This window comes from Physeter macrocephalus, unplaced genomic scaffold (assembly GCF_002837175.3).
Source record: "Physeter macrocephalus isolate SW-GA unplaced genomic scaffold, ASM283717v5 random_208, whole genome shotgun sequence".
Taxonomy (NCBI): domain Eukaryota; kingdom Metazoa; phylum Chordata; class Mammalia; order Artiodactyla; family Physeteridae; genus Physeter; species Physeter macrocephalus.
In genome coordinates, this window is record NW_021145494.1 from 82,551 (window position 1) to 95,022 (window position 12,472).

The window sequence follows — 12,472 nt, forward strand, 5'->3', positions numbered from 1 at the left end:
GCGGGCGGGCTGATGGGGGCCCACCTTTCGGAGCGCGGGGGCCATCTTGTTGGTGAGCGTCCCGGCCACGATCATCACGTCGGACTGGCGGGGGCTGGCGCGGAAGACCACGCCAAAGCGGTCCATGTCGTAGCGGGGTGCTGCCATGTGCATCATCTCCACGGCACAGCAGGCCAGGCCAAAGGTCATGGGCCACAGGGAGCTCTGCAGGGCAGGGCAGCCGGCCCGTGAGTGGACGAGTGGCCCACCGTGTTTAAATAAAGAGATTGGACGATTTCACGTGGGAAGATCTGTTTCTAGCCTTTTCTGGGCCCTGCCCACAGCAACCATGTGACCTCCAGACCCCGAAGGCCGCCCTGGACACTGGTCATCGGCCTGAGCCTGATGCCCCAGCCCAGGACTGTGTGACAGGAGGGCCAATTGAGTTAGGCCCGTGGGTCTACACTTCCCAGCAGCCACATCAGCAAAAAGAAAAACAGACAAAAATAAAACCGAGTGCAATTAGCTTTAATAATATAGTCCACATAACCCGGCATATCCTAAATCCCAGCCTCCAACATGGGCGCTTGCTGCTCTGAGTGCCCAGTGGCCACACATGGCACAGATCTAGACCCTGGGGCTCAGCACCCTGGAAGGTCTTTTTCCCAACACCGCCTGGACTCAAAGTGCCAATTCCGCCAGGAAGCCCTCCTGGATGCCCTCTGACTTCCCTCCATCCTTTGGTGCCCGATATCGCCCCCGCCCCCACCCACAAGCTGTTCTCCACCAGAGCTTTCTCTGCCTGTCTGTGTCCAGTCTGGGATCTGGCCAAGGTCCCTGCTGCCCTGTGGATGTCCCAATTCAGGTGACAGGGCTCAGGTCACACAGCAGGCAAGGGCTGCCCAACACGGCAGGGCCATGACTCCACAGCGCATGGCCACAGCGACCATTGCCGCCCTGGAGCTGTGGGCCTGGAGGGACACTCGCTGTGGACTCGCTGGTCACACAGACACCAAGACAGCACCAGCCCGCCCGTCAATGGGGGATTGTTACCCAGCCGGGCACCCCGAGAGCACTGAAAGGAACCACTGTCCTGGGACAGAGGACACATGTCCGGGGGGAGACGTGGACAAGCACGTGAGCACGCAGACTGTCCCACGGCCAACGTGGGGGTGGGGTGAGGGATTAGGATATCTGCTGGGAAGGAGCTACTGTTTCTATCATGCATTTCCAGTTAAAAACATGGGTTTTCCGTTAAGAGAGAAAAGAGAGGAATGAACACAAGATGGAAGGAGAAGAACAGGAGGGGGGCGGCTCATCTTCTCTGGGGGCCGATGCGGGGGGCAGGGAACACCGAGGGAAGTCAGGCCAGGAACTGCTGGGGGCAGGGCAGGGGTCCTGAGACAGAATCAAAGCCACAGGTCCCCACACGGAGGGGCCCTGGGGGAGTCCGGCCCACTCCGTAGTCACGGGAGTGTGGCTGAGCAGCCAGAGGGGGCCCCACGGACGCAGACGGGGAGGGGCTCACCCGGCGGGCCCAGTTGATGAGATCGTCCAGCTTGGCCACCACATACTCGCCCCGGCTGCTGGGAAGGGCAGCGGGTTTGGGGACCACGGCTCCGGCCTGGGACACAGCGGGGTGGGTGCTGGGCACGGGACACAAAGCAAGGGGAGGCGTCAGCCAGGCAGGTATCCCCGGCCGGGCCCAGCCCAGAGCAGCCTCTCAGGGGGCAGGACAAAGCCGCGGTCACGGCGGGTCCCCAGAGCGGCACTGGAAGTAGCCATGAGGCCAGGTCTGCAGCAGCCCTGCGCCCCGCCTGGGGCGGGACGCGCCTGCTCAACACCGGGGTGAGAGATGGTGTGGACAGGCCTCTACCGCCTCGCTGAGGCCCAGCAGGACCCTGTCCTCTCGGGGACTGTTTCGCCGTCTGGAAAACAGGCTGGGCTGACATACTCTTTAGCAAAGGCCCTTCTGGTCTGGAGTTGTGCAGCCATTGGCCTGGGCGCACAGGAGAGGGCTGGGCAGGACTCTGAGGGCAGGGACCCCCTCACATACCCCGCTGGGTGGTGGGAGTGCCCTGGATGCCACGGGCTGCTGCTGTGCTGGGGTGGGGGGATGGGGGGACTTCAGGGTGTGTGGGCTCCCGGGAAGGCCGGCCTCACCTGCTCGGGCTGTCAGCAGCCGAGCTCGGATGGACCCCACGCACCTGCAGAGCCGCGCCCACGCCAGAGCTGCAGGGAGACAGACCGCCCATGACTAGGAGCCCGGGGTGCCCCAACACGCTGTGATAGGGTTACCCCAGGGCCAGGATGGGGAAACTGACCAGGGGGTCAAACCCAGCCCACCGCCGGCTTTCGTAAATAAAGTTTTATTTACACATAACCACAACCATTCACTTCCTTGGTGTCTGGGACTGTTTTTAGAGACGCAGAGCCAAAAACGTTTACCATTTGGCCCTTTACGGAAAAAAAAAAATCTGCTGATCCCTGGTCTAGAGAGTGCCTGGTTTTCATTTGATACTTCCCTCATTTTCCCCATCTTCCCTTTGCTTTGCAGTGAGTATTTTATTCGTAGGAAAAAGGCCCTATCAAAACAAACTCAGCCCAAATCCGAGGGCCTGGCAGCCGCCTGCCTTCCTGTCCCAAGGAGGCCTACACGGGGCTGCCATCAGAGCAAACGTGCTGAATGCCTTTCGTGCGCCAGGTAGCAACTGGGCTCTGAGGGTACTAGGGCAGTCAGACGTGGGGCTGGATGCCAGGTGGCCCCTGGCCTGGTGCTGATGGAGGGCCCGCCCAGATCTGAGGCCCCCTGACAGCCCCCTCTGAGCCCCTCCCTGCCAGGGCCTCATTGCGGGGTGTCAGGATCAGAGATGCAGACACGCAGGCAGGAAGGCAGGCAGGCAGGCAGGCAGGCACTCACCGAAGAGCAAGGATCCCGCGGAGCAGGCCGGGAGCTGCAGAAAGAACCACAGGGTGGGGGCAGTGAGTTGTGGCAGCACCAGAGGCCACAAACGGCCCAGAGGGTCCAGCCTCCAGGTGTTTGCCCGTCAGGCCCCCCACGTGGTGCGCCCGCCCTCTCACCCTCAGTCTATCTACATTCCATTTAACAAACAATTGATAAAGAGCAAGCTTTCGGAGGAATTCCCTGGTGGTCCAGTGGTTAGGACTCCACGCTTCCACTGCAGGGGGCTCAGGGAGCTAAGATCCCGCAAACCGCAAGGTGTAGCCAAAAAAAAAAAAAAAAAAAAAAAAAAAAAAGTGATCTTTCAGAATGTGAACCAGACAGTGTCATTCCCCTGCTTCCAACCCCACACTCCACATCAGAGCCACCTTCTCTTTCCTCAGGAATGTCAGTGTCCCTCCTGTCTCAGAGCCTTTGCACTTGCTGTCCCCTCTGCCTGGAGCACCCCTCTCATGGGTCAGCTTTCAGCTCAAATGCCCCTGGTGGTCCAGTGGTTAGGACTCCACGCTTCCACTGCAGGGGGCTCAGGGAGCTAAGATCCCGCAAACCGCAAGGTGTAGCCAAAAAAAAAAAAAAAAAAAAAAAAAAAAAGTGATCTTTCAGAATGTGAACCAGACAGTGTCATTCCCCTGCTTCCAACCCCACACTCCACATCAGAGCCACCTTCTCTTTCCTCAGGAATGTCAGTGTCCCTCCTGTCTCAGAGCCTTTGCACTTGCTGTCCCCTCTGCCTGGAGCACCCCTCTCATGGGTCAGCTTTCAGCTCAAATGCCTGGGTCTACACTAGCTCCCCAGGCCCTCTCGATCCTGTCACCCTGTTCTATCTCTATCCACATGTCCTCCTGTGGCGCCCGCCTCCCCCTGATGCTAGGGCCTCCCTGGGTTCCCCAGTGTCTGTCTCAGCCTTGGCTCAGACTGACAGGCATGTGTCAAGTCAACAAACCCATAGACATCAGCGAGGCTCCAAGCCCTGGGCTGGGAGTTCTGGGGTTTCAGAGGCTGGGAAAGGAGTCCAGGCTAACAGCCCAGCCCCGGACTCTTGTGCAAGCTGCCCCTCTCTGAGCCTCAGCTCCCCCACCTGAAAATGTAGGGCTTTGGGTAATCTCACAGCACAGTAAATGCCCTTCAGCTCCAAGGTGAGGGGATTCCAGCCTCTAGACCAGACATTCTTAGCGGGGCCGCTGTTCAGGATTCAGCAGACCGGTGAGCTTGCACGGGAAAAATACCCTCTTTATTGTCACCAACGTCTTACTGAAAACTGGCCTTTCCTTAAAATCTGAGTGTAGCCAAAACCACAGCAGTATTAGCGAGACCGAGGTTTTTCACCAACAGAAATGACAGTGGTTTCCTAACCCCGACAGAGAGGCTGCAGCCAACTCTGTGTAAAGGAACGTGTCCACTTCTCACTCCTTCAAAGTCACAGCAGTAGGCAGATCCGTCACTAAACCTCGGCTTTCCAGGCATGAATAATGAAGCACCCGGACTGCGAACTGACCCCCGGTTGCCAGACAGGATCCTGGCAACTGTCAGTATAACCGCTTTCCTTTGCAACCCTGTGAATCCATCCTATGCGTTTAATCGCTAATCGGAGGAAAGGTCCCCGGAGCAGCCAGGGTTTGGACGCATTCTCTGCGGGTGACCGTCCCCTTCCCGGGGTGGCAGGGTGCCCCGGGGGCGCGTCCCTGCCCGGCCAGGCCGCGTGACCTCCAGCGGTTCCATCCGCTTTCTGGGCCTCAGTTTCCTCGGATGTCGGGGCTGCTGCCCCCTCTCCGCCTCCTACCGGAAACTTCAAGGGCAGCATCCCGGGCCGAGACTGGGTCCCTCCCGCTCCCGCCCCGGCCCCGTCCCGAGGCTGGGAGCCTGCGTCGCCCGCGGCCTCCGCTTCCCCAAGCGGCCGGGCGGAAGGGCGCCCGGAGCGACCCAAGCCCCGACCCCGCCGCCCCGACCCACTCACCCGCCAGCGCCGCCATCTTGGCCTCGGCCTTCAGACAACCTCTATGGTCCGTCCTCTTTAGAGCTCCGGGTCCCCGGGGCCGTCGCCCAAAGTGCCTCGGCTCGTGCTCGGAAACCGGAACTTGGGCGGGGACGTTCCGCCTCTGTGGAATCCCCCCCACCGCGCGCCGCCGGACGCCCCACGCGGGACAGAAGGATACGGAAGTGCGCGGGGAGGGTCGTGGCAAAAAAGGGCGAACCGTCCCCTCTCTTCTTTCTTACCCGGGGAAGGAAAAGCGCACATCCGTCCCTGGGTGGGCTCGAACCACCAACCTCTCGGTTAACAGCCGAACGCGCTAACCGATTGCGCCACAGAGACTGTGCTGCGGCTCGTTTCCAGGCGCGACCCTACGAGGCATGCGCAGCCCGCAGGGGCGGTCCGAGCTGCGCCTGTACGCAAGCGGCTCAGCGTGGGGCGGAGTCGGGGGCGGGAGCAACCCGTGCTGCGTAGCCGAAATAGCTCAGTTGGGAGAGCGTTAGACTGAAGATCTAAAGGTCCCTGGTTCGATCCCGGGTTTCGGCAGGCGTTCTGGCGCGAACAGCGTTCTTTTTTTGCTCCATCTGATCCAGCTTCTCCCAGCACTTTTACCCAGAATGTGTCGATTTTGACCTTTCCTCCCCAGAATACTCTTCATTCTTCAGATGAGGAGCTGGGCTGCTGGCTCATGCCAACGCGGGAGGGCTTTAGAACAAGGCCTCATCCCCACCCACCCCGGTCCACCCCCAAAACTATGATCCCAGCCCAAATGACCCCCTTCCCCACTCCCATTTACAATATTTTTTAAGTGGCAGGATTAGAACGAATGTACTTGTCAAAAGGAACACTACTGAATACCAAAAGCGCCAAAAGGGAGTTTGCAGGGACACCTTCTGCTCGGATGTCGTTTAACTGTGACAGTCCTGCTGGGTACCTATTCTGCCCATTTTACAATACATATGGGGAAACTGAGGTTGCCCCGTTCCCAACGGGGGAACGCAGGTGAGGAGCAGGGCTGGCTCCTGGCAAGGGAGGACCACCCCAGGTGTGTCCTGGAGCCCGACTGCACGGTCCCGGGAAGGGGAGGCGGGGCGCCGGTTGGTGTCACCATCCCGGTGGTGACACACAGGAGAAAAGAGCGGGGCTGGGCCGAGGGACGGGTCTGTTGGGAATCCTACACCTCCTTGTCCTCAGTTCCCACAACTGGCCAGGCTGTGGAGCTGGAATTTTTTAATTAAAATAAACCTTGTATTTCCAAATAGTTTGATTCAGAGAAAAGTTGCAAACCTAGTACAGAGTTCGCTGTACTCATCACCCAGTCTCTCCTACTGCTAACATTTTACGCTGACGTTAACAATTCATGACCCAATGTGTATACATCACCAACTCATGTCCAGGCATTATTCAGGCTCCTGTTTTCTCCTAATGTTCCTTGTCCTGGGAGCCAGGCACCTGGGAGCCAAGCCCCGCGCCTCACTCGAGCCTTCAGACATCTGACTGCGACCTCCTGAGACCACAGAACAGCCCAGTCAAGAGAGAATGTTGCTTCCAGCCGCCAGGGGCCGGTTCACTGCTAAGGCAGGGATGGATAACTAACACAGCAGGGGCGTCAGCTGTCAGGGTGATGGATTGGATGGGGAGGGGAGGTGGACAGGGGAGGTAAGAGCCTGCATCAGGAAACTGGGACGTCAAGGGAGAGCCCTGAAACAGAGAAGGAGGTCTGATAGGGCAGGGAGTTAACAGAGGGTTCACCATAATTCCAGGAACACTGAGGGTCAGTGAGGGGGTGAGGGGCAGATGGGTAGGTGGGGAGGAGGGGGGGGAGAGGAGGGGGAGCCAGGGCTGGAGGAGGTGGGGAGCAGGACCTGGAAGGGGTGGAGCAGGGGCAGGAGCATGGGGGGAGCAGGGGCTGAGAGGGGAGCCAGGACAGGAAAGCCTGGCCGTAGAAGCCATGCACTGGGGGGAGGGGCACTGACCGCACTGCATAGACGTGCCTGCCTGATTTGAGATTGTGTGTGGGTGTGCATCCCTCGTCTTAATCAATTTCCTAGATAAATGACAGACTTAAAGAGGTGCTCAAGTGAACACAAGGGAAACTCCCCCTTCCAGGAAGTGGTTTTGTTGATGCGCTGCTCCTTGCACTAGGGGGTCTGATCGTCCCCTCATGCCATCTGGGCTGGAGCGAGAAAGGTACAGCGACTGTAGGACAAGCATCGCAGGGTCTGGGGTCAGGGGTCTGGCTGAAAAAGGTTCAGGAAGGGTGGCTGTGAGTGGTGAGAGGTGACCGGGGCAGGTGTGGCCCCCCGGGGAGGGGACGGGACACGGGGTGGGGGTGGGGGGAGCAGGGTGGCCGTGCAGAGGTGCGGGCTGCTGAGACGCCAGCTGGACGGAGCCCAGACAGCTGAGGGGGGACGCCGGGTGAGGGTGGGTGCAGGGAAGCTGGGGCTGTGGTGGATGGGGGTGCAGGAGGCCACGGGCCGGCCGGTGGGGGCCCCGGCTGCACCGTGTTATGCTGGGTCTCTCTTCTTGATGCCGAAGCAGCCCAGTGCGCCGGCTTCCCGGGGGCCAGGGTCACCTCACAGCCCCTCCTGGAACACTCCTCACTTGGTCAGCTGGCTCTGCCTTCCTAACCACTACCCAGCGCCAATTTGGGGCATCAACAGACGCCCACCCAGCACTGCCTGCCCCAGTAGCCCTGGGACAAAGTTTCAAGACGAACAAAAACATAATACAGTGGGAGTCAGGAGCTGAAGACACCTGCTGGGGCGCAGGACTGGGAGGGGCTGGGCGCCGAGCAGCAGAAGCCTCCGGCACCTCTGGTCAGCACCCGGCTCACCTGACAGACACCGGCTCTGCCCGGCCGACGGGGAACCCACCTTCCCAGCCAGGCTGGGGAAGGAGCCTCCAGAAGCAGCCGTAGGGGACAGCGTGGCCGGCCCGAGTGCCCGAGGTGGGCTGCGCGTAGCGCCCAGGAAAGAACAGGCAGGGCTGCAAAACGGCATTTAATTCCAGTCTGAATAGTTCAATTCCACAACCAGAGCTCAGAACACAGATATATAAAAATACTTCACGATAACGGAATATTCCACATGGATGCCTCACCCACAAGAGCACCCTGCTCTCCATCTTGACCCACTTCAAGGAGGCTTGCTGTCTAGACCTTTCTAGAAGGGAGCGAGGCCATGGCAGAGATGCTGGCGGGGCCATCCTCCCAAGCCTGGCCCACACGGGACGCGCCTCTGACCGCCCCGGGGGGCAGCTCAGCAGGACCTCCAGGGCCGTGTGTCTGCACCTCTGCTTAGGTTTCAGCAAAACCAGCAGAGGCACCACACGCAGGTCCCCACAGTGATCTCTGCACCTCCTTCCCGCGGGGACCCAGCCTCCTGTCGGGGTCAGGGCCCATGTCCCAGGCGCCCGCGAGAACCTCTCCCCAACTGTCCTCTGCAGCAGCCGCTCACTGGCCGGTGCCGGCTTCGGGGAGGACTGGCCGTGCTCAGACACCGCAGCGCAGCCATCACGGGGGGGGTGGTACTTGGCTGTTTCCTTCCACAGGCAGCCTCGCGTCAGCTTAGAGTAAATAATCCACCGTGTGTGGCTTTAAACCAGAAAAGAATTTCTGTGACCACGTCAAGGACCGGGCCTTCACACAACTCCCTCCAAAGGTGTGGCGGGGGGGGAGCCCTGAGCCTGGGACCCTCAGGCATCGGGGGACCCATCTGTGCTTCGGGCTTCCAGACAAAGGACTGGTTTCCACAGAAGCCGGGCCGCGACCTCACGGCCCAGGCCGTGCACACAATGACCTTGGCCGGGCCAGGCGGGCGCGGCAGCCCGGTGGGATCGTCACAGCTATCTGGGCAGTTGGCTGCGCGGTGACAAGGCCGGGCGGAGAAACCCACGTGGGGGCCGTGCGGAAAGAGGCTGGAAAGACTGCCGGTCTGTCTGCTCTCCTGCACGAGTCCCAGCAGAGGCTAGAGCACGGGAAAGCCGCGGGTCTCGGGTCCTGCCTCTTACAAACGGGTTTGCCTCAAAAACACGTAACAGAGGCACAGCAAACTTAGGAGCCGTCATAAGAGGAGCCACACACAGGAGGGAAACAAACGGAAAAATACATTGATGTTGCGGGAGCCGTACGTTCATATCAGAGTCTTTAAAGCTCCTGTTTAATGTTGGGTACAGTGCTTTTCAACATAAAACACAAACGTGCACCTTCTGTGAACCTACACGGTACAGTCACAGGTAATGATGTAAAGTTAAAAAAAAAAAAAAGTCTCTGTCCTTTCAAACCCTTTCAGGAGCTGCACCTTCCACAAGAGCCAGGAAAACAGAGGCGGTAGCCGTCAAGGAGGCCGACGGCCCGCCTGTACTCCAGAGCGCAGGGCCTTGCCTCCACCGGCCTCAGCTTCGCCGGCTCCTTTCTTCCAGGAGCTGCGTATCAAATATTTCTTTTTCCCTGCAAAACCAAAAGGAGATCACTTTGTTTTAGTCAGCAATTGTGTTTTAATAAACATAAACCCTCTCCCAAGGCAAGAGAAATCAAAGAAAAATAAACAAATGGGATCCTAACCAAACTTATAAGCTCTTGCACAGCAAAGGAAACCATCAACCTATGGACTGGGAGAAAATATTTACAAATGATGTGACTGAAGAGGGCTTGATTTCCAAAATATACAAACAGCTCGTACAACTCAATAACAAAAAAAACAAACAACCCAATCGAAAAACGGGAAGAAGACCTAAATCCAAATTTCTCCAAAGACATACAGATGGCCAACAGGCACATGAAAAGATGCTCAACATCACTAATTATTAGAGAAATGCAAACCAAAACTACAATGAGGTTATCACCTCACACTGGTCAGAACGGCCATCGTTATAAAGTCTACAAGTAACAGGAGATTTCCCTGGTAGCGCAGTGGTTAAGATTCCGTGCTCCCAATGCAGGGGGTATCACCTGATCCCTGGTCAGGGAACTAGATCCCACATGCATGCCACAACTAAGACCCGGTACAACCAAATAAATAAACATTTAAAAAAAAAGAAAAAGTCTACAAATAGCAAATGCTGGAGAGGATGTGGAGAAGAGGGAACCCTCCTCCTACACTGTTGGTGGGAATGTTAAGTTGGTGCAGCCAGTATGGAAAACAGTACAGAGATGCCTCAAAAAAGCAAAAACAGAATTACCATATGATCCAGCAATCTCACTCCTGGCATATACCCGGACAAAACTCGGACTCGAAAAGATAGGGACTACCCTGACGGTCCAGTGGTTAGGACTTCACCTTCCAACGCAGGGGGTGTGGGTTCCGTCCCTGGTCAGGGAGCTGAGATCCCACATGCGTCATGGCCAAAAAACCAAAACACAAAACAGAAGCAATATTGTAACAAATTTAACGAAGACTTTAAAAATGGTCCACATCAAAAAAATCTTAAAAAAAAAAAAGAACAGATACATGCACCCCAACGTGCATTGATAGCAGTACTCTTCACAACAGCCAAGACATGGAAACAACCTAAGTGTCCATCGATGAATAGATAAAGAAGATGTGGTACGCATATACAATAGAATACTCCTCAGCCATAAAAAAGAATGAAATGATGCCATTTGCATCGACACAGATGGACCTAGAGATGATCATACTAAGTGAATTATTCGTAGTTTTTTTTGGCCATGCCACACGGCTTGCGGGATCTTAGTTCCCCAACTAGGGATGGAACCTGGCTGCGGCAGTGAGAGCACCAACTCCCAACCACTGGACCGCCAGGGAAATCCCCACACTAAGTGAAGTAAATCAGGCAGAAAGAGACAAATACCACAGATGTCACTTATATGTGGAATCTAAAATTTGACACAAATGAACTTATTTACCAAACAGACACAGACTCACAGACATAAACAAACTTGTGGTTGCCAAAGGGGAAGGGTGGGAAGGGGTAAAGTGGGAGTTTGAGATTAACAGAGGCACACTGGTATATATAAAATAGATGAACATCAAGGATTTACTATACAGCACAGGGAGCTATACTCCGTATCTTGTGACAAACTGTAGTGAAAAAAATCTAAAAAAAAAGAACACAGACACACACACGTATATGTATAAGTGAGTCACTTTGTTGTACACACCTGCAAGTAACATAATATTGTAAATCAATTATACTTCAATTAAAAACAAACAAACAAAAAAACCCCCCATAAACAGAGAAGTGAGTGTTTCCTGGGGACAGAGCTTCAGTTTGGGAAGATGAGAAAGTTCTGGAGATGATGGCGGGGGTGGCTGCCCGACAGTGTGAATGTGCTCCATGCCACCGAGCTGTGCGCTTAAAAGAGTTAAGATGGTGAATTTTACAATATGGGTATTTCCCCACAATGAAGAAAAATAAACTACAAAGAAAAAATGATGAAATATCAAATTGTCCTTTAAATGGCTGTTAACAAAAAAATTACATGATCAGTTAGTTGATTGGCTGCCCCTCTCAGGATCAACAAGGAATATGACCCTGAGGGGGACGACCCAAAGGTAAACGGAACACAGCAGCCTAAGAACCCCACGAGGAGACCCAAACCCTGTCGTGGTACCAAGGCTCGATGGTTTGTGCACAAGAACCTAAACGCAACTACGGTGTGAAAAGAAGCGGGAGGTGGGGCTTCCCTGGTGGCTCAGTGGTTGAGAGTCCGCCTGCCGATGCAGGGGACGCGGGTTCGTGCCCCGGTCCGGGAAGGTCCCACATGCCGCGGGGCGGCTGGGCCCGTGAGCCACGGCCGCTGAGCCTGTGTGTCCGGAGCCTGTGCTCCGCGACGGGAGAGGCCACGACGGTGAGAGGCCCGCGTACCGCAAAAAAAAAAAAAAAAAAAAAAAAAAAAATAGAAGCGGGAGGTGGACACACTGGGACAGACCCACTGCCCAATTGACACCCGGCCCAAGGGACCCCCGGCTGCCCAGGCTCTGCGCTCAGACCGTGTCCCTGAGCCGGCAGGGCGCGGCCGGGGCACAGCCCACGGCACTCCACAGGCATCCGGGGCGCCTGCAGCCGGCTGAGGCCGTGGGAAACTCAGGACACCCTCCGCCCGGCAGCCCGAGCAGGAGGGTGGTGCCAGCTGGAGATGGGCCGCTCGGACCTCACCCTCCCGGGAGCACCGTCTCTCTACTGGGTGTGCAGGGCAGCCGCTAAGGCTGGGGACAGTCTGTACCACCAGACCCTAGTTGAGTCTTCAGCCTGTCACTGGCACGCGGCCCCGCCTGCTCCCAGCAAGGCCTGGCAGCCCGCCCAGAGACGGGATTAGGGGCTCCAGACGGCCAGTGCAGGGCGCTAACCACACCAACGTGAGAGGAACATCTTGATCACCGCATTCTTCCCGCCAGCCAGGGAGGTCCGGGCAGCGGCTGCTGCTTAATCTCACCGTTTCCTCAAATAGCCGTGGCATCGAGGCGACGGAGGAGAACGGTGGGGAGGCAAACATCAGCCCCATGAAGGACGTAGGGCGCGGTGGGCCCAGCTCTGCCCGCTCGGACCAGGGCCCCTCAGCCCAGCCACCGCAGCCGCCGGCGCGTGGGGACGAAGCCCTT

General features: G+C 57.0%; 1 protein-coding gene and 2 non-coding genes across 3 annotated transcripts in view; 1 reads left to right on the forward strand and 2 right to left on the reverse strand.

The window, feature by feature from the left end:
- NDUFS7 (NADH:ubiquinone oxidoreductase core subunit S7) overlaps positions 1-4,979 on the reverse strand; it is a 6,907-nt gene extending 1,928 nt beyond the window's left edge. The window contains exons 1-5 of the mRNA XM_024134168.3: positions 4,896-4,979; positions 2,900-2,933; positions 2,143-2,211; positions 1,508-1,625; positions 25-204 (exon numbers count right to left, since the gene is read on the reverse strand). Coding sequence (XP_023989936.1) covers positions 25-204; positions 1,508-1,625; positions 2,143-2,211; positions 2,900-2,933; positions 4,896-4,911 — 417 coding nt within the window. The 5' untranslated portion in view covers positions 4,912-4,979. The remainder of the gene's footprint in view (positions 1-24; positions 205-1,507; positions 1,626-2,142; positions 2,212-2,899; positions 2,934-4,895) is intronic.
- Positions 4,980-5,178: 199 nt separating this feature from the next.
- On the reverse strand, positions 5,179-5,252 carry TRNAN-GUU (transfer RNA asparagine (anticodon GUU)). Its single transcript has one exon. It is a non-coding gene; the product is annotated as a tRNA-Asn (tRNA).
- Positions 5,253-5,383: 131 nt separating this feature from the next.
- TRNAF-GAA (transfer RNA phenylalanine (anticodon GAA)) lies at positions 5,384-5,456 on the forward strand. Its single transcript has one exon. It is a non-coding gene; the product is annotated as a tRNA-Phe (tRNA).
- The last annotated feature ends 7,016 nt before the right edge of the window (positions 5,457-12,472 follow it).